The sequence below is a fragment of the Odontesthes bonariensis genome, chromosome 24, assembly GCF_027942865.1.
Source record: "Odontesthes bonariensis isolate fOdoBon6 chromosome 24, fOdoBon6.hap1, whole genome shotgun sequence".
Lineage (NCBI taxonomy): Eukaryota > Metazoa > Chordata > Actinopteri > Atheriniformes > Atherinopsidae > Odontesthes > Odontesthes bonariensis.
In genome coordinates this window covers 20,853,408-20,872,377 of record NC_134529.1, presented here as the reverse complement: position 1 = coordinate 20,872,377, position 18,970 = coordinate 20,853,408, and the positions used below count along the sequence as shown (strand labels likewise).

The window sequence follows — 18,970 nt, the reverse complement described above, 5'->3', positions numbered from 1 at the left end:
CATGTTGACCACATTGCTGCCACAGAGTAACAGATAAATAACCGCAGATGTGCAGACAGAGGAGAAAGCTGGGGCAGGGAAAACAGAGGAGAGAGGAACTGAGAGGAACTGAGAGGAAAGAGAAACATAAAAGAGAGGGGAGTTTTTTTTTTTATAAACTGCAGCTAAAAGATGTTATCTGACATGCTGAATGAAGTTGGAGTTTTCAGGCCGATGTGTTTAAAAAGCGAGTAAATTCTTTTCACAGCTTACGGAGTACATTTGCATCAGGACACTTGCAGGAGTGTGCTGCGGTTACACAGAAGTCGAGGCAGACCAAAATCTTTATACTTCCATTTAGTTGGAATGATTTTACCCCCCCCCCCCCTCCAAAAGGAAGTGACAAGACTGGGCTACGGATCAGAATTCCTAATACAGGCTTTGCCCTGCACCTTCATGTTGGGCAGTAAGTGTGTTATATGATTCATTCCTTTAGTTATGGCGTTGGTGGCCCAGGCCTGGTGCCAGCCCTCGGTGGTTACAGACCTGTTTACTTTTGTAGGCTGGCAGGAACATGAGATTTCCTCTGGGTGTGCTGCAGCTGGTTGACCTGCAAACAGCATGGCCCTTAAAGTGCGTGGCTGCTCCCGTTACAGGGTGCCTCGACCCCAACCCCCCACGGCGACCACTTCCGAGGGGAGCAACTTCGCACAAACAAACAGGGGTTTGCTGAGACCAACGAGGGTTGAGTGGAATCATGGAAACCAGCCACTATAGAGACAATCCCAGAGTCGGCGACATGCCCGTACACATATGCACATCTATACACATGAGAAAATCCATATGCATGATTTAGCAGCTCTATCTATGTAAGAATGCCAAACGATCTTAGGGTTTTATGGATTATCTGGAGCTTGAATTATCTCATTCCTGGGCCAGCTTGACACAGAGGAAGGCCTTGTTTCTGAGAAGATAAACAAGACTAATCTGAAAATGCAGTCTCCATCCAAGGCAGCCAGAAAACAAAGGCGTCCCCATGACACCATGAAATCACAGGAGATGTTTGAGTGGTTTTTCTTATATCATCTGCCTTGCTCTATACATCACCTGTTTTGAACATCGATGACTAAACGGTTCTTTTGAAGGTATTTCAATGGTGTTGTAAGGTCCTCGGGGTAATTATTACAAAACGTTTATACCTCATCCTGCACTGGGGAGTGTGCATCATTTTCGTGTCCAATGAATTTTACCAGAGCTGTAAGGCAAACAATAAAAAATAAACACGAGTGGTACCTGATCGGGCCAGTTGGAGCTGAACAGTCAGTACACTGGATCTTTGGGAGGTTTCGGTTTTAGCAGGAAATCACCTTGGGTAAGCAAGCTGCACTTCACTGGCCGTTTTGTGGGAATTTTGACAAGTTTCTGTGCAATCGCTTGTTAGACAGTATACACAAAATGCAGCTGAGACAGATATGAGGGTCTATGCATGTTTTTTTTTCAAGTTGTTCACTCACTCTCAAGACAGTCAGTCTCTATTGCATCTATGCACCTACAATCATGTCCCACAGTTCAGTATTGTCTTATAACACATAAACCCTTCCTACCACCCCCTGTATATAGGTCAAATTTGGCAATTCTTGTAAGAATGATCCAGTTTTTTTTATTATTACTGCAATATGGCTTCACTACATCAATGGTTTTTATAGCAATATTGCAAATGATGACAAAGGGTGTTGAGAACATATTCATTTCAAGTGATTGCTCGCTGATTTTGACAACTCTACGCGTGCACTTTGGAAATAAAGCTCATGCTTGTTGCTCCTGGTTGGACTAATTAGGGTAGCTACATAAAGTGCACGGTTGTAAAGAAATAAGGGTGCACGGAATTTATAGCATGACAGAACGAGAGAGTTGTACAAAATGGAACACGGCATGATGAGTTTGAACTGTAATTAAAAAACAGAATTTGATTAGCTATGCAGCTTGGGTGCGATGTTGCGGTTGCACGCGGTGATCCATCTGCCCGTGGTGTAAGTAAGAGAATGATAGCTTCAGCCTGAAAGTGCATGTCAGTAGAGGCAGTTAGATTCTATACAAACAGTCATAAGATATCTAGATAGGGCCAAGTTCAAGGATAACTGTTACTTGAAGGTTGTCCTTGAAGATTGAGTTCAATGCTCAAGAAGTGGAAGCAAAGGCCTGATTGGTGCAGAGTTGGTCTGGACAATAAAAGATATTTGCTATGAACTAAGCAAGAGTAAGTAAAGGCAATTAATCTAAACCCAGAGGTAGACCCTGACCCTTTAATGTAACCCAGTGTTCTTGCCCTAATCTCATCACATATTTGTAGTGCTCGAACCTAGCCAAGTAGTTTTAATAGCTCAACATTACCAAGTAATTTTAGTGTCTAAACCTAAACAAGTACTTCTTATGGCTAAACCTCGCCAAGTCATTTTCATGACCAAACCTAACCAAGACATTTCAATTACTAAAGCTAACCAGTTCATTTCATGGTCTAAATCTAACTAAGCTCTTTGGTTGGTGGGTCACTTCTCGCCAAAGGCTACTGTAAGTAAGCAGCGATCTAAAGTGAAATCCTCATGATTATGGGTTCCGCATCTTCTACCCAACCCTCCTCCATCGTCCTCAGAGGGACCTTATTTCTTGTGAGCCTGCAGAGTGACGTCTTCAGCTGTTGCTGTTGGCTTTAATTGTCGTCAAGGCCAGGTGCGACATTTACCGGAGCAAAATAACGGGTTTCCTGATTGCCAAAAAGTAGTTGCGCTAAAGAGGAACCCTGTGAGCTGAAAACTGATGATAGGGGTCCCCTGGCCAAACATAAGAACGTGTCAGTTTGGGATGAAAATCTGTTGCATTTGGTGTAGCAAGATATTTCACAGAATTAGTGGGAATCTCCACTGGCTGGTTTCATTAGAGAAAAATTGAGCATTCTTAAGATTCATGCTTAGGATACCATGAGTATATGATACATTTGATGGTATTCCATATGGTTATTGTCAAGAAATTGTATTAAATAAGTTAATAAAGAAGTCAGACCCACAGCGGTGCAGGAAGATGAGCCAGGGAAGACTACAGTGAGTGCTTATTCATCCTCACATTACATGAATATTCATATATTTGGAACAAAAACATACAGTGGCTGTGTGCATTATTTTTTTACATGTATTTGTTCTAATGGTAACATTTACAAGGCTGTATTATATTTTGGGACGAGTATCGTCAAGTTGTCCTTCGGATTTTTTTTTTTTTTTCCATGCTTCTCATCTCTTTTGCAAACCAAGGCCCCGGCAACTTGTTTTATCAAACAAGAACAGTATTGAGAATGATAATCCTAACACTGGACATCCATATCCTCGGAGAAGTCTGAATAACTCACATTCTTTGGATGAACCAGACTCTGCAAACTTTTGTTTGTTTACTCATGTCCAGGGGGAGTCTTAATTTACTCCCCCCTCGCGCTCTCAGTTGATAATATAATCAAAAGAACAGCCAGCACAATACCTTCGGACATAAGAGGGGCCTACAGATCTGGTAGTACTGAGGTGGCAGCCAGCCAGCCATAACAACATCAAACAGCCCCTAGCCTCCAGCGCTTACACGGAGCCAAAATCCTGGACCAAAAATATGATTGCTTGTTCTTTTTAAGATAAGAATGCAGACAAGCTTAAAAGTTATTGCGAACAATATGTGCAGGCATGAGGTGGCATAGCAGTCGAAGTGGCTGAATTGTGGTGAACAAATAAGAGGAAAGTGGTGTTTTAGGTCAGGAAAGGACTGATGGATGCCTCGGATCAGAGTAGGTGATCCTCTCTTCTTGCAGGAAATAATAGGAACAGAAACAGACAGCACTCTGATTTAAACGTGCAATATCACCTTGTCCAGCCTTGTCTAGCCAGTGGAGGAACTTGTCCCATAGCTTGTTTTGAGAAAGACACTGAAACAGTAGAATCCTGAGAGAGAATATGGAAGACTGATATAGAGCACCCCCTGCTGGTAAACATTTGTAAATGCACAGGCCTGAAGATTCACTTGTGAGAAAAAGAGTACAGCATCTTTCAATAAGTGAGTTCGCAATTACTAGTGCGCCTGCGCGAAATTGACCTAGCAACGCAAAACGGTAGATAAACAAATGCGTGGATACCCGATCCTGCCTTCCCAAAGCGGTAGGACACTGAGCTGCACACCAGTAAACGAGGTAAATAAATGTCATAATTTGTGGATTTCGTAGTGGGGTAAAAGTGGTGCTTTCTGTAGATTTTAGAATGATTGCATGGCGGTGGGGTGGGGGTGTTTTGAAGCTCATTTTATTGCATGTGCAGTTTTAGTTTAGCTTCAAATTCATGTAAATGGCCTGCATTTAGCGCCTTTCCACTCGGAGCACTCTGCTAAGCGCTCTCTCTCTCTCTCTCTCTCTCTCTCTCTCTTTTTTTTTTTTAAACAATGTTATTTACACCAGGTCACCATGAGGCTCTGTGCAGTAGTTGGCTGCAGTAATGGAACATTTCAAATAGAAAAGTGGAAATCAGAGGACTGCCAAAAACATGGTACCAAAAATGCACTTGGATCTTGTGACTGTCCCCAACCCTTCCAACTCCATTCCCCACTGACAAGATAAACTCTGATGGCAGAAGAAGATGGAACAAACTCATGAACAAAACTGATCCCAAGACCAAGAAAAACTGGGTGAACAAGAAACATGACCGAGTCTGCTCCCGCCACTTTCCAGACGGCAAACCAACACCTGCCCATCCTGACCCCATACTACATCTCGGCTACACAGGACCCACATCTGAACAGAAGGTCACACCAAAGCGACCACCTCCATCACAACGTGTTGCCATTCCTGAACCTCCGGAAAAGAAGCCTCGAATTGAATCTATGGATGAAGTAGATGTTGTAATGACTCCTACAGAGAAGGCAGAGCTCGACCACGGGTACACAAAGAATTACAAGTGTGACTGCAGAGAAGTCTGTGATTGTCAAGGCTGTTTCAGTAAGCAATTAAGAATAAACTCACTGGAAAACAGGGTGGAACAACTGGAGCAGGAGGTTATCTCACTTAAAACACAACAGGAAAAGTCTGAAAAGGTACCTCGTGGGAAGAAGCAGGTATTTATTGCACACACTTTGAAAACTGACAGTTTTCCTTTTCATTAATCCAACCTTCGGTCAAGTCAGACAATGGATCGGGCAGTTTCTTGCCTTTCACTTTCAAAAGTTCGGCGTATTGGATTGATCGTGCCCTGTCCTCTGCTACCTCGTCGGGCTTTACTGGCGTACGGTTCTGCACGGCGCAGTATGCTAACGCTTGCAGGTCGGCTTTCCTGCCTGTTGTTTTCAGTCCTCTGATTCTTAAAAAAGTTTTCAATTCTGGCACACGCCAGAACTGGATTTCATCCAAGGAAGGACCATCACAGTCGTCATCCATTACGGTACGAAATCTTCACTTAATCTTCACTTAACTTATATTTTCACGCAACAAAACAGAGTGAGCAAAGGAATAGCATGCGCGTTTAAATGTATCCCGGGGCAACGCTGTTTTGTTTATCTCTCAAAATGGCGAATATTACCCATAATGCATTTCGCGCCGGTAATTGCGAACTCACTTATTTGATGTATTTGGACATTTAGGGTTCTTAGCAGATTTTAAAATCAGGTGAACACAATCTCAAACGAACAACAACACTCAACATATATCGTGTCGTTTATCTAACAAAAACTAAGAAAATAAACTGAGCACATGCCATGATTCAATAGCTTGTGGAGCTACTCTTCGCAGCAGTAGCTTAAAGCTATGGTTGGTAATCCTGTTCAGAAACACATTTTGTAATACTGGGTGAAATGGTCCGTCTATCCTGAGAGAAATCTATACAAGATGTATTTAGAAAAAGGGACGAAAATAATCAGACCTCTGTGGCAGCTGCAGGACTGAGAAAAAGCTGACCAATCCGAGATCAGCCCGCTGATCTCGGATTGGAGCGCCTACAAAAAACCAATCAGATGCCTCTGCGCTTTCTGCCTACGCCCCCCTCTGTTGGCTCCCTCCTCCGCGCGCGCACGCGGTTCTACCGGCTTTGGATGAAGCACTGACGGAATGGGGAGGGGGGGGGTGGAGCTTAGAGGAGGGGCCACTTTCGAATCTTGCTAGCTCTCTTGCTAGCTCTCTAGGATTACCTACCATAGCTTTAAGTAATGAATTTCTGTGTGACTTTATCAGTCTTTCACATCATCGTAGAAGAATTTTGCCTCATTCCTCTTTACAACATTGCCTCGGTTCATTGAGGTTTGAGGATATTTGTTCATACACAGCTCTTATAAGGCTCCACCACAGCATTTCAATCAGTTTGAATTCTGGACTGAATCATTTGCAACACCTTGATCCTTATTTTTTTTTCAGCTTTTTCTTGGGCATTCTGACTTGCTGCTGTGCTTGGAATCTTTGTCCATGTTGCATGGCTCAATGTCAACCAAGCTTTATCGATTGGACAGATGGCCTCACACTTGACTCTGGCATACAGAGGAGTTCATACTTGATTCAATAACTACAAGGTGCTCAGCTCCGGTGGCTGCAAAAACAAGTCCAAATCATCAACCCTCCACCACCGTGCTTGACAGTTGGTATGTGTTTCTGCTGATAAGCTGTGTTTGTTTTTCTCCACACATGGTGCTGGGCATCATGACCAAACATCTCAACTTTGGTCTTGTTTGTCAGCCCATTGACTTCTAGGGGCTTATTCAAATGCACTTTCTTTTGGAATTGTACCAGTTAACTTTAACATTAAATCTACCTGTAGAGTCTGGGATGTGGCTCATGGTTTTGGTTTTTGCCAGTTTTCTGAGCATTATACTTTCTGACCTCAGGGTGAAATCGCTGAGATGTCCGCTCCTGGGAAGAACGACAATTTTTTTGAATGTCTCCTCTTGTGAATCACCTTTTCTCACGGTAGAGTAATGGGCACCAGATTTGTTGGGAGTGGCCTTATAAGCCAGACTAGCAGGCAGCAAAAATGGCTTCTCTAAGATCTTTGTCTTCCCTCCTTGCCGTTGTGTTGACAGACAGCTGAACTTCCAAAGCTTCTGCTTTCAAAGAGGTGCTCACTCTTGCTGATGATCAATTAATCAAGTGCTTTTGATTAACATTACTTACTCTCTTATTTCCGATGGAAGCAATGAGGGTGTACTTAGTTTTTCACACACAGCTTCAGCATTTTGGCTCAGTTTTATTTGAATAAATGTTGACACTAATATGCCATGTATTGTTGTCTATCTGAGGTTGTATTTAGCTCATTGCAACACCTGGAACCTGAAACATAAAAACCTCGTACAGAAGCCAAGAGGGTCCATGCTTTAAATTTCGATATCATTATCCTGGGATCACGAGTTAGTCATCTCATCATCCGGAGATAATTTTTGTTTTGAAAATGGATCAAATTTATGTTGTATATTTGGTCTAAAAAATCAACTAGCACCGTCCTGGCCCTGGTGAACATGCTCGACACACATCGGATGCCAGAGAGGGCAGATTTGAATTGCATGTTCTTTTCATTTCAGCACAGAAAAAAAAATCCTGCTGCGTATACATTTATATATGACCACCCCGACATTGAGTTGGTACTCGTGGATCAGTGTGAGGTTGTGTCAGCCTCAAGAATGCTCACTAAATAATGTTCTGTGTGCTAAAGGAGAGGACATGCTGAGCTGAAAATCACCTTTAAATTCGAGCTTAATTAGCTCGATTTAGTCTGATCACATGCTCGGGTTAGTCATCACACATTTCCCAATGTAAATAGAGTGTTGCGGAAGATGTTGCAGCTGAGAAACCAGGGATGGAGCACATTAAATCACTTTATGTGAGAGTACAGAAACAGCCTTCACGATTACTCAGTCACAGCGTTTCAGCCCGTTTTTAGCAATTCGAAATGTGACTCGTGTTCAGCCAATACATTCACAAGAGCAGACGTAAGTGTGCGTTTGATTCACAATGTCCATCTGCATGGCTAAGTCTATCACCCCTTTTGTTTTTAAGCAGAGGTGAGTCACTCTATTCTGGCTCAAACAATCACCCTGTTATTCCAGTCTTCTTGGAGATGAGTGTAATTGCATGAACCGTAGGAGGGTTTTCCTGCTTCACCAGCTGAGAGGCAAGCACGCAGGATCTGATGCATGAAGCGCATCAATCGACGTAGATGCATGCTCCCTGTTGGCAATACTGATCTATTTTAAGTTCTGGTGGAGTTCCCCATCGAGCTGAAACTGATTCTCGAGTTGCTGAACTGCTTGCTCGATAAAAGTTCAGACAGGTTCAAAGTTGTAAAAACTCCAAGTCCCCCCCCCCCCCCCCTGCATGTCGTATCGACAACCGAAGCACAGAAGACGCCACAGAGGTCATAAAGCTACAAAGAAAGGTCTTGCTAAACTTGTTCTACACACCCTGCTTAGATATAATTTCTTTAGGACGTGACTGGGATGGTGTAATCTATATCTTGCCCAGAAATGCTACTGTTAAGTATGCTGAAATGTTATGTATGAATGCTATGATTATAATCAACATGAATAAGTTTGTTTACTTGATCGATGTCCTGGAGCGTGAATTCCTTTATTTCTTTTGTTCTTGGGGGGACACGTCCCCCTCGTCCCCCCCGGTTCCTACGCCCATAGAGGGATGTATTCTCAATGCATTTGATCGGATGTGTTTGTTCAACCCAGCACTTGGTAGACTTAGAGCTTTTAGTTTACAACTTTGTTGTGTTTATCTGATGTTTGGTTAGGTTTTGGGCATTTAAAAAGGTAAGCGTTTAGGGTTAGGTGTTGACAATGAAAAGAGACGATAAGATGTCATCAGTTAAGTTCAGGCATTGAAAACTACTACTACTTCAATTTAATTGAATGAATATTGCATTGGCTACTATTACTGTTATCGTGGATTGTATCTGAATATACAGGATATTTTTCTAAATTTTAATTCAGATATTGAATGAATGTCAAAATGCTTTGACTCTTCGGCAGGATTTATTTGAAAGACAATAGTGACCTAGCTTTCATTCCATGTTTGCATGACATTCATCGAGCAGACACTCTTATCCAAAGAGGCTTACAAGTGAGTAAAGCATTGGAGGACAATGTGGGGTTTAGTGTCTCACCCAAGAAAAGTTCGAACATATAGACTGGGATGCTGGGAATTGTACCAGCAATCTTGTGACTAAAGGACGAGGAAAGAGTTTGAAGAAGAATTTTCACTGAGTAAAAATTCTGAATTGTGTAAATTTCAGTACTTGTACTTTAAAATGTTCCTTTTTCTTCTGTAGAAAGAGGGAGAAAAAAACTTTGAAAATGGACTAGAAAAGTAACATTTTATGCCACAGGGGCACCACCTAGTGCTAAGATGCTAAGATTTCTGATTTAAGTGGATTGAAAGATACTACAGTCTCCGTGAGACGCACACACACTCATGCACATGTGGTGTGTTTGAATGTGCCAGGTGAGATGTATCTGTCAAATAATTGGAACAAAACAACACATGGTAAAATAATATAATTGTTTCCGAATTTACTTTTTCATCTTTTTGCTAGAGAGAAGCTAACCGTCAGTGGTGTAAGTATAAAGTTTTTCAACACAAGAATAGGTACAACATAAGCCGAACCAGGCTCTCTAAAAACAAAAAAAAGACATAACGTTGCATCGATGTCAGCTCAGGGGACAAAGACATTTTTCAGCTGCTGCTTGTAAATGAACCTGCCACGTTCAATATGTAAATGTCCCAAATCTCACCTTGATAGTAAAAGAAGAAAAAAGTATTTGTCAGAAGTGGGATTCGAACCCACGCCTCCAGAGGAGACTGCGACCTGAACGCAGCGCCTTAGACCGCTCGGCCATCCTGACAGCATGTATGGAGTAGACACTGGTTGGGTATTTCAATCTGTACTGTAAAAGTCGTTCTGAACTTGGTGCTTTGTGAAAGTTTGCTAATTTAAAATGAATACCGGTATGTCACATGTGAATGAACAGTTGGTCCTGCCATGGGAATGACTGACTGACTCCAGACCCATTTATTCAGATTCTAGCAGGGAGGGATGTTGTTGTTGCTCTGTCACTGTTCAGTGGAAGTTGTCTCTCAGATACAATACACTTAACATTATTTTAGCATTACTCAGGATTAATTTACTAAGTTCGGTGTGTATTTTATAGGCCTCTAATTAGAAGTGTGCAACTGTTTTATTCCTTTCACTACTACAGTGTGTAAATAAATGCGGAAACTTCTTAAAAGTGACAACTTTGTAGAAGCTTTAAAGGGACGCTATACAGTGTTTAATACATTTTTTTAAAAGCACTCCTTATTTTTTGATTGTTGTTTTCTTCAGGTTCAGATTTTTTTCAGGTTTTTAGTTTTTTTTTCAGGTACAAGGCAGAATGTCTTCTCATGTAAAGGTTGAACTTGAATAGATGTATTATTAATATATCTATCTGACATGTTTTGCAAGTATTTTGTTGCAAATATCTGTTGTACGAGTAGCGTAGCGAAATACAGGCAATGCGCTGGTTATCAATGCTGGATAGCACAACTGACATCACAACTTCTAAGTCAGACTCAACAAAATTTTCTTATCCCTAAGGCCCCAGCGAGGATCGAACTCGCGACCCCTGGTTTACAAGACCAGTGCTCTAACCACTGAGCTATGGAGCCTTTTGTTGCCATATGCGGAAACGTTAAGACTTTAAAGTCCAACTCACACCGTCAACATTAACCATGTGATTATATAATTCCTGTCCTATTGCACTGCAGGGACGAGAGGCACGTCACCTTGCATTGACTACCTGTTGCGAAGACTTGATGCGCCAAAATGGCAGTATTCCATTTACTTTTGATTTTGTGCGCCAAAGCCCTTTTGATTCTCCTCTTTCTTCTTTTCATGGCGTTTCTCGGCTACTGCTTGTATCTCAAGCACATTCATATCAAACATGACCACATACCTGGACCACCGAGAGACAGGTAAGCCAAGTCGGTAAATTTTGCAACTATGCAACTCTAACGCAAACTTCAAATTGCTCGTTAACTTAGATGGATTTTGCTACCATTGACAAACTAAATATTTTTGTCGCCAGTTTCCTTCTAGGACATTCCCCGACCTTTTTGAGGATTATGAAAAATGGCGGAAATATACACGACCAATTTCTGGAATGGTAATCTCAAAGGACACTTAAACGGGTGTTACACATACTTTACAGCATACCCAGTTAGCCAAATAGGAGGTTAGTTTTTTTAGTTTCCATCACTGCATTACCCGTTTCTCAATAATTCCGTAATAATTCATTTACCCATGTCCAGTTTGTGTAAGTAGCCAATTGTCGGAATTGTGTCATTTACAGGTCCGAGGAGTACGGACCTGTTTACAAAGTTTATATGCTGCATTTCGTCTTGCTGCCTGTGACATGTCCAGAGGCTACCAAGGTAAACCTATTTTTATGGATTGGGGGAAAAAAGAAAAGAAAAAGTGCAGGTGGCAAACACTGATCTGCAGAATACAGTGGAAGTGTATGGTATAAGGCTCCTCAATGAAAATGTATGGTTCTAATTTCAGGAAATACTGATGTCCCCAAAGTATCCCAAAGACAAATTCCTCTACAAGAGACTGTTCAACCTGTTTGGCCAAAGGTAATCAGACTGTCGGCAGTCATACGTCGATGATATTATTTTCACAGACATCAACAGAATTAAAGGTTTTCTCTCCCAAAAAGACCAGGAGAAACTCATCCATGCATTCATCTCCAGTAGACTCCATTACTGTAATGCTCTTGTTAGATCGATTCTTTCAATGGAAGCTCAAGACCAAGCTGGAGGAATCTCAAGTTAAATAAAGTATTTATTGGTAGTCACACGTCAAGCATATCAGCGCTGGGCTTAATTGGACTTCCCAAAAAGAGCATTAAACATCTGCAGCTCATCCAGAACGCTGCTGCTAGAGTTTTAACCCGGACTAAGAGATCTGAACACATCACACCAGTTTTAAAATCTTTACACTGGCTTCCAGTCAGTCACAGAATAGATTTTAAAAGCCTGCTGATGGTTTACAAATCCCAGAACGGTTTAGGCCCAAAATTGATCTGTGATATGTTCAGAGAATATAAAGCCAGCAGAGCTCTTAGATCCAAGGACTCAGGTCAGCTGGTCCAGTCCAGAGTCCAGACTAAACATGGAGAAGCAGCATTTAGCTGTTATGCTGCAAACAAGTGGAACAAACTGCCAGTGGAGATTAAACTTTCACCAAATGTAGACATTTTTAAATCCAGGTTAAAGACATTTCTTTTCTTATGTGTCTATGCATGAAATCTGCACGGTATCTTTTAATTTATCTGGACTGTTGCTTATTTTTAAATTCATTTAAATTATTTGATTTGTTTCTCTTTATATTCTTTTATGTATTTTTAATGCTTCTTACACTCCCCACTGCAATGCTTTTATTTTATGTAAAGCACTTTGAATTGTTTTGTACATGAAATGTGCTATACAAATAAATTAGATTTGTGTTCATTTAGCATGAACCAAGTCTGCTTTTTCTCTTTTCCAGGTTTTTAGGCAACGGCCTTGTAACAGCGCAAGATCATCAACTCTGGTACAAGCAGCGACGGATCATGGACCCCGCGTTCAGCAGCTTGTGAGTCGTTCCAGACTGCCTTTTGCTTCTGTTGTGCAACATTTTCCAAACAAAGAAACAGGGAGAGGCTTTGCCGGTATGTGCTGCTCCTTTTGTCTGAAATTCCAATTCCCTCCAGGTATTTGAGAGGTCTAATGGGGACTTTCAACGAGAGGGCAGAGAAACTGATGGACAAGCTTACCGAGGTTGCTGATAATGATTTGGAGGCCAACATGCTGCACCTTGTCAACTGTGTTACCCTTGATGTCATTGCCAAGGTATAATCATTTTTACAGCTACATCTACAGCAGCAACATATTTCATATTTCCAGTTGATCACAAAGCTTCAATTACATTTGTTTTTATCTTCTGACGACTTTCAGATTGCTTTTGGTGTGGATTTAGACCTGTCAGAGAGCTCACCTTTCCCTAAAGCCATCGAGACGTGTCTCAAAGGGATGGTGTACCATATTAGAGACAGTATGTTTAAGGTATGCTTTCAGTTTTGTTCATCAAGGTGGGTTGACAGAAAAATCTTTATCCGCGAGTGAGTGACATCGTCATTCTGCAATCCCAGTTCAATCCGAAGAACAGGCCTTTCATAAAGGAAGTGAGGGAAGCGTGCCGCCTGCTGCGCGCAACCGGAGCCGAGTGGATCCACAACAGAAAGACCGCCATGCAAAACGGCGACGACGTCCCCAAAGACATCCTCACGCAGATCATCAAAACCGCTGCTGCAGGTTGTAACGCCTAAAGTCACCAGTTGATCAGATTGAGCATAGCGGATGTGGAGTACTTTCATGAGTAATGAAAATAAGACAAGAGAGAGAAGTCAAATATTAGGTGACATGTTTCAATTTCTTGCTTTGACAGAGGAAAACATGACCGAAGAAGACGAGGAGTTGATGTTGGACAATTTTGTCACGTTCTTCATTGCGGGTGAGTTTGTTTGCTTCCGCTGTGATGCAGAAGTGTGGTGTGAAATAAGGTTGGAGCGAGGCCAACCGAGCGAATGGTAGAGTTTACCCAAAGTATCATCGAACAAGTCACCGGTTTCAGTTTCAGTGACAATGCAAGTTCCATATTTATCCTTTATTTACTTGGCTTTGTTCAATTGCGCCTTTGTTTAGGGCAAGAAACAACAGCCAATCAGCTCGGTTTCTGCATCATGGAGCTCGGAAGACATCCTGAAATACTGGAGAAGTAAGAACTAATGAAGCAGTGCTTGACAGTTTCTTATATGATCGGTGAAAAACTGTGTCTGAAGTCGTGTTTTTTTTTTGTTGTTTTTTTCTTCTCAGAGTGAAGAAAGAGGTGGACGATGTCATCGGGATGAAACAGGACATAAGCTACGACGACCTTGGCCAAATGATTTACCTCTCACAGGTGCAAACACGATGCATTCGCTGTCGCAAGTCAGTCGTTCCTCTAGTTTTGTTTTCGTGGCAGTCCTGTTAAACTTCAGTATTCATTTTTTGTACAAACAATTCATTCTTGAATTTAACCCCCCCTCCCTCAGGTGCTAAAAGAGACTCTGAGGATCTATCCGACAGCTCCAGGCACATCCCGTGACATTCCGGAAGACATTGTTATTGACGGCATCCGGATACCCAGCGGAGTAAATGCCATGGTGAGTGTTTTTCTTTCCCCGTGAAAATGCTTGAGGCTTTACAGTAGAGAGAAAGTGTCTGATTTGTAGGTATGATTGGCAGTGGCATCAATTGCCATCAAAGGGCATGACTTAAAGGTGGGGTATGAGATGTTTTCTGGAGCATTTTTTATCATATTGTCTGAAAACCTCCTCACGACCCCATTGCACCCACTAAAATAGAATGTTTGGGGGAAAAAAAAGATATTTTAGTCCATTGTAGAGGGTGTAGCAAGAGGAAATGTCTGACCAATAGAAGTAATGATGAGAGTTACTTCTATTGGATTCTGACATGCCAATCAACCGTCAGCCCCCCTCCCCCCTGCGCGTTCACAGACTCGTGATTCGTTCATGTGTTTTGAAGGTGTGGTTTCGAGGGGTGGGCTGAAGGGAGAGGCAAGGTTGTGTATTTTCAAAAATATAGCTTGCAGGAACCGTTTTTCCAAGATCTCATACCCCACCTTTAACTCAGCAGCTTTATAGATTACCTCCACTGTGTATGGTGAAGTAAAATTACCACCTCATATCAAACTTTGACCCCAATTATTCTGATATGCAGTTCAGCTCCTATGTGTGTGGGAGACTGGACAAGTTCTTCAAGGACCCTCTGACATTCGATCCAGACAGATTTCACCCAGATTCTGCCAAGTAAGTAGAGTGAAGTTTTCAGGCTGTGTTCGAAACCACCTACTTCTCCTACTATTCCTACTAGTCCTACTTTGTTAAGTTCCCGGATGTACACTAGATGCATACTAGATTCGCCGAAATGTTGAGTATTCATCATGAGGTTACTTGTCACACTCAAACTACCCAAGATGCAACGTAACGTGACGTTGCCCATCGCCATTTGAACGGTCAAATTCCGTTAAAGGACTTATGAAACGAATTTTAATTGTTGGAATTTCACAGTTTTTGCTGCTGATTCTAAAGGTTCCAAGCCTTGCGATTAAAATGAGATATTGTCTGGATAATAATTTATCCGGGAAGTCATGTTAAAACGGGCTCAAAAGGAGCCACATTTTGTCTTTTTGTGCGAATTCATTTTTTTATGCGTGACGTCATAGGGTTGACACAGAAGTTCTAGTAGTCTAACTGTAATGGCGGCGTCTATGGCTAAGACATCAAAGCACAGTGGAAAATATTGTGTTGCTGGAGGGCCAAATGGTGTTAGTTGCAAAAATAGCAGCTTCACTGAAGGCATCTCTCTGCACATGTTTCCCAAACTAAAAAATACTGGAACTGAGGCTGACAAGGAGAAGGCAAAGACAAGAGCACGGTGGATCGTATCACTGCCTGCTGCCGCCTGCCGATAGCTGCACCTGTTACGGTGTTTGCTGCTCGGAAGCAGGTGACTGCTCGGTCTGCTCTTCAGTCTGCACACATATCCAGCTATAATTTGGCGACGTTGTGAGTGGCTGGCCGTCTACCTCTGCTAGCTTTTTTTGTGTTTTGTCATGTTTTTATCGTTTTCATCACTACTGATGCATGATCGCCCGAGTCTCTTGAAAATCAGAGATTCTGTGGACATAATATCGATCACGTCAACGATGAGACAAAGCCACCGCCACCTGTTTTGGCGTCTGTACCCTCTTACCTATGGCATCTACCTGGTCGGTTGCCACGCAACAGCCGTTGCAGAAGACGTGGAAAGAGAGGTGGAGTAATATGCCGGGTGAAAGCCCACCTGGCTTTGCCCTCCACCAACAACGCTCGCCATCTGCTGTCTGGTCTCTCCGGTGATTGCGCCGGCTACGACATCCGAGGCTCAGAGGATCAGTCCTACCAATGGCTGCTGCCGGTCGTGCTGAGGCCGGGTGCCCATCTCCCTGCCGCCGACCCGTGAGGATCCGCAGATGGGGCCGCGCACTGGAGGATCTCCGACCCGTTAATCCACGCCATTGTTTATTAAGCTTACATTAAAACCATGTTATTATCACAAATACGTTTTTTTTAAGTGGCTGGATTTCAAAGTGTCACTTCGTTAGGTTTCAACGTGTCAAAGACAGCGAAGCAGAATGCCATATCTGCGAAACCGGCATGTTCAAATCTTTTCCAGTTTACCACAGCAAACATACACTATTGTGTCATTTGATTGATAACATCTTAATAATAATCAGCGTGTAGTAGGAGCGATGGCTGTTTTGTGCCCGCCGATCCTGTGCCGAAAATGGTATCTTTCATTTCCATTACCCATACGGGAGGTGCAGAGAGCCTCTACAATATAGATACTAAATCGATTTGTGTGGCTTAAATTCAACGAAAGTTTTTCCACATAATGTTAGAGGTGTGTTCTTTCGACCTGCTGATGTTTGTATCAGAATTTTGGTTCCTTTATGAGATATAAGTCCATCAAATGTATGTTGTTTTCACAGCCAGCCATACTAGCAAATAAGGGAGTCAACCCTATGACGTCACGATCACGTGGCCAATTTCGCACCAAAGGCCATATAATTCACACTTTTAAATGGCCGTTTTAACAAGTTATGCCCGGAAAATTTAGTTCAAGTTGGATTGATGGTTTTAGAAAAAGACAAAAATTTCATTTGAATGATAGATGAACATTCGTTTCAGTTCATCTTTAACGGGACGAGAGCAGTCAAAACGGCATAACCGGAAGTGCGTTGCTCACTGCGGCTAGCTTTAGCAGCGCCGAATTCGTGGGAACAAAATTGTAAATAGCTGGTATTTTGTCAGATTTTCAACACCTTGGGGGTCTAAATGACTACTTTCTCGCCTGAAAATGTTTCAAATGTTGCTAAAGTTATATATTTACAGAGTTTATAGCTTAAGCGAAATCAGCTTTTCAGGCCGGCTGATTTCGGCTCGGGCAGGAGTGAAGTGCACTGTGTGTAAACGCTCTGCATGCTGTCTGATCGATCAGTATGCCGTTTTCAAGTATGTAGTAGGCGGTTTCGAACACAGCCTCAGTGACGCTTTCTGTTAGCTCATTCTGTTATCTCAGGCCGACACTTGGTCACAGGGGTCAGAGGTGAGTTAAGTGTTCTCTGCAGAACAGGCGAGGGGGGGCGGCATTTTTCAATCAAAATGGGACTTTTCTCTTCAATTCCAAAACGTGTTTGGGACGGAATCACCCTTTATGCTAACTTCCCTGCACGGGGGAACCGGTTCAAGCTGGAACACGGATATCGCAAATTTACCTTGTTTCTATGAGGCGCTGACGTTATCGGTCACCTTGAATTTAATCGGCAAGGAGCCTGCGTTTGGTTTGGGGTCTTTTTTTGCTCGATGATATTCAGATGCGTTGGCTCATATATACTCACCAGCTCCTTGTCCACCGTTATCGACATATGTCCCAATCACTGCAGATACTGCTCCTATCATCTGGGGAGATAAGAGTTGAGGAAGCAAGTTCTCTCATAACATCCCTTAATGGCTTGCCTTGTGCTTTTCCTGGTTGCTTTCAGCATTTGTGCTGATGTTCCAGAGAAGAAAGTCACATGCATGCTTGTCCTTACTATAATTTTAATTTCATATATATATATATAAATATATAATATATATATTTTTAACATTTCAATATATATATTCCATTTTTTGCAATTCTTTTAGGGGGTGTTGATCTCTGGGCAGTCTGTGTCAAGCTTGTACAAACTGTTCCAGAGCATCACTTGAGAAGAGCCATCGCTAGATAGAGATGTGTGTCAGGTTAAAACCTGTTAAAACCTTTTGATCTGGCGTGTCAAATCGCTCAACAGTAGAATGTAAACTGTTTTCTCTTGCCTGTTTTACTAGGCCTTTTTACTGCTACTACCCCTTTGCCCTCGGTCCACGCTCGTGCCTGGGAAAGAACTTTGCTCAGGTGGGTGGAACAAAACAATCAACACACTGAGCCACAGTGCATACAGACTCTTTCTGAGATCAGTGAGCTGGTGGTGTGCTTTCAGATGGAGGCTAAAGTGGTGATGGCCAAGCTGCTCCAGAGGTTCGATTTCACCCTCGTCCCGGGACAGACCTTCGACATCCTGGACACTGGCACGCTGAGGCCAAAGAGTGGAGTGGTGTGCTCTGTCAGACACAGGAATTACAAAAACTGAGCGGCCTTAAGACACGCCAACATAAAAAAAACCAATCATATTAGTCCATAAACTAGCTGAATGTTGAGATCGCTGTTCTGCTGCTTCAACTTCAAGCTGCATAAGTTGCTAAACTTTTTTCTACATGTAGCCTAGTGACTGAATGTCAGTTTTATACAAACTGAAATTAAAATGAAACTCCAACAGTGATGCGTGACAAATTTGTAATGTACTCAACCTGCTGTGATGTTTTGACCATTACGGATGGATAAACTACAACTGTCCAACTCAAACTTTTACTCACCTCAATGACATTTGTTTTTTGTATTTTCTGATACCTTACAGTCACTAAGTTAGGATTCAGGTTGTAATTGGAGGCTGCATCTACATATGTTTAATTTGAAACATCAATTTGGGACAGTTAAAACAGCCTTTTATGTTTAAAGATTAACAATAAATACAAACGTGCTCTGACATAAAACTTTAAATTGTAATTGTGTTTCATTTGATAATAAAAGACTGAATAGAAGTCACCGTATTCCAGCGCAGTTGGGATATTTTCATGTACGCAACACTTTTGTTTTTGTTTTTCATACTGTTGGGCGTACCTGTGCAGATTCAGGTCACCTTGACGAAGCACTTTTAAACGACTTGCTGAA

The 18,970-nt window shown here is 42.2% G+C and overlaps 1 protein-coding gene and 2 non-coding genes across 4 annotated transcripts; 1 reads left to right on the top strand and 2 right to left on the bottom strand.

Annotated features, from left to right (window-relative positions):
- Nucleotides 1-9,796: 9,796 nt before the first annotated feature.
- trnal-cag (transfer RNA leucine (anticodon CAG)) lies at nt 9,797-9,879 on the bottom strand. Its single transcript has one exon. It is a non-coding gene; the product is annotated as a tRNA-Leu (tRNA).
- Nucleotides 9,880-10,608: 729 nt separating this feature from the next.
- trnat-ugu (transfer RNA threonine (anticodon UGU)) lies at nt 10,609-10,681 on the bottom strand. The gene has a single exon. It is a non-coding gene; the product is annotated as a tRNA-Thr (tRNA).
- Nucleotides 10,682-10,764: 83 nt separating this feature from the next.
- On the top strand, nt 10,765-18,873 carry LOC142375497 (cholesterol 24-hydroxylase-like). Of its 2 annotated transcripts, XM_075459528.1 has the most exons (15): nt 10,765-10,987; nt 11,101-11,178; nt 11,365-11,446; nt 11,577-11,650; nt 12,564-12,650; nt 12,769-12,907; nt 13,013-13,120; nt 13,207-13,369; nt 13,503-13,568; nt 13,760-13,832; nt 13,931-14,015; nt 14,149-14,259; nt 14,837-14,925; nt 18,031-18,097; nt 18,183-18,873. In XM_075459528.1, the coding sequence occupies exons 1-15, from the start codon at nt 10,839-10,841 to the stop codon at nt 18,330-18,332; spliced, it is 1,521 nt and encodes a 506-aa protein (XP_075315643.1). In that variant the 5' UTR covers nt 10,765-10,838; the 3' UTR covers nt 18,333-18,873. The 2 variants fall into 2 exon arrangements, with proteins under 2 accessions (XP_075315643.1, XP_075315644.1); XM_075459529.1 differs by lacking the exon at nt 10,765-10,987 and having other exon boundaries at nt 11,159-11,247; nt 18,183-18,871.
- The last annotated feature ends 97 nt before the right edge of the window (nt 18,874-18,970 follow it).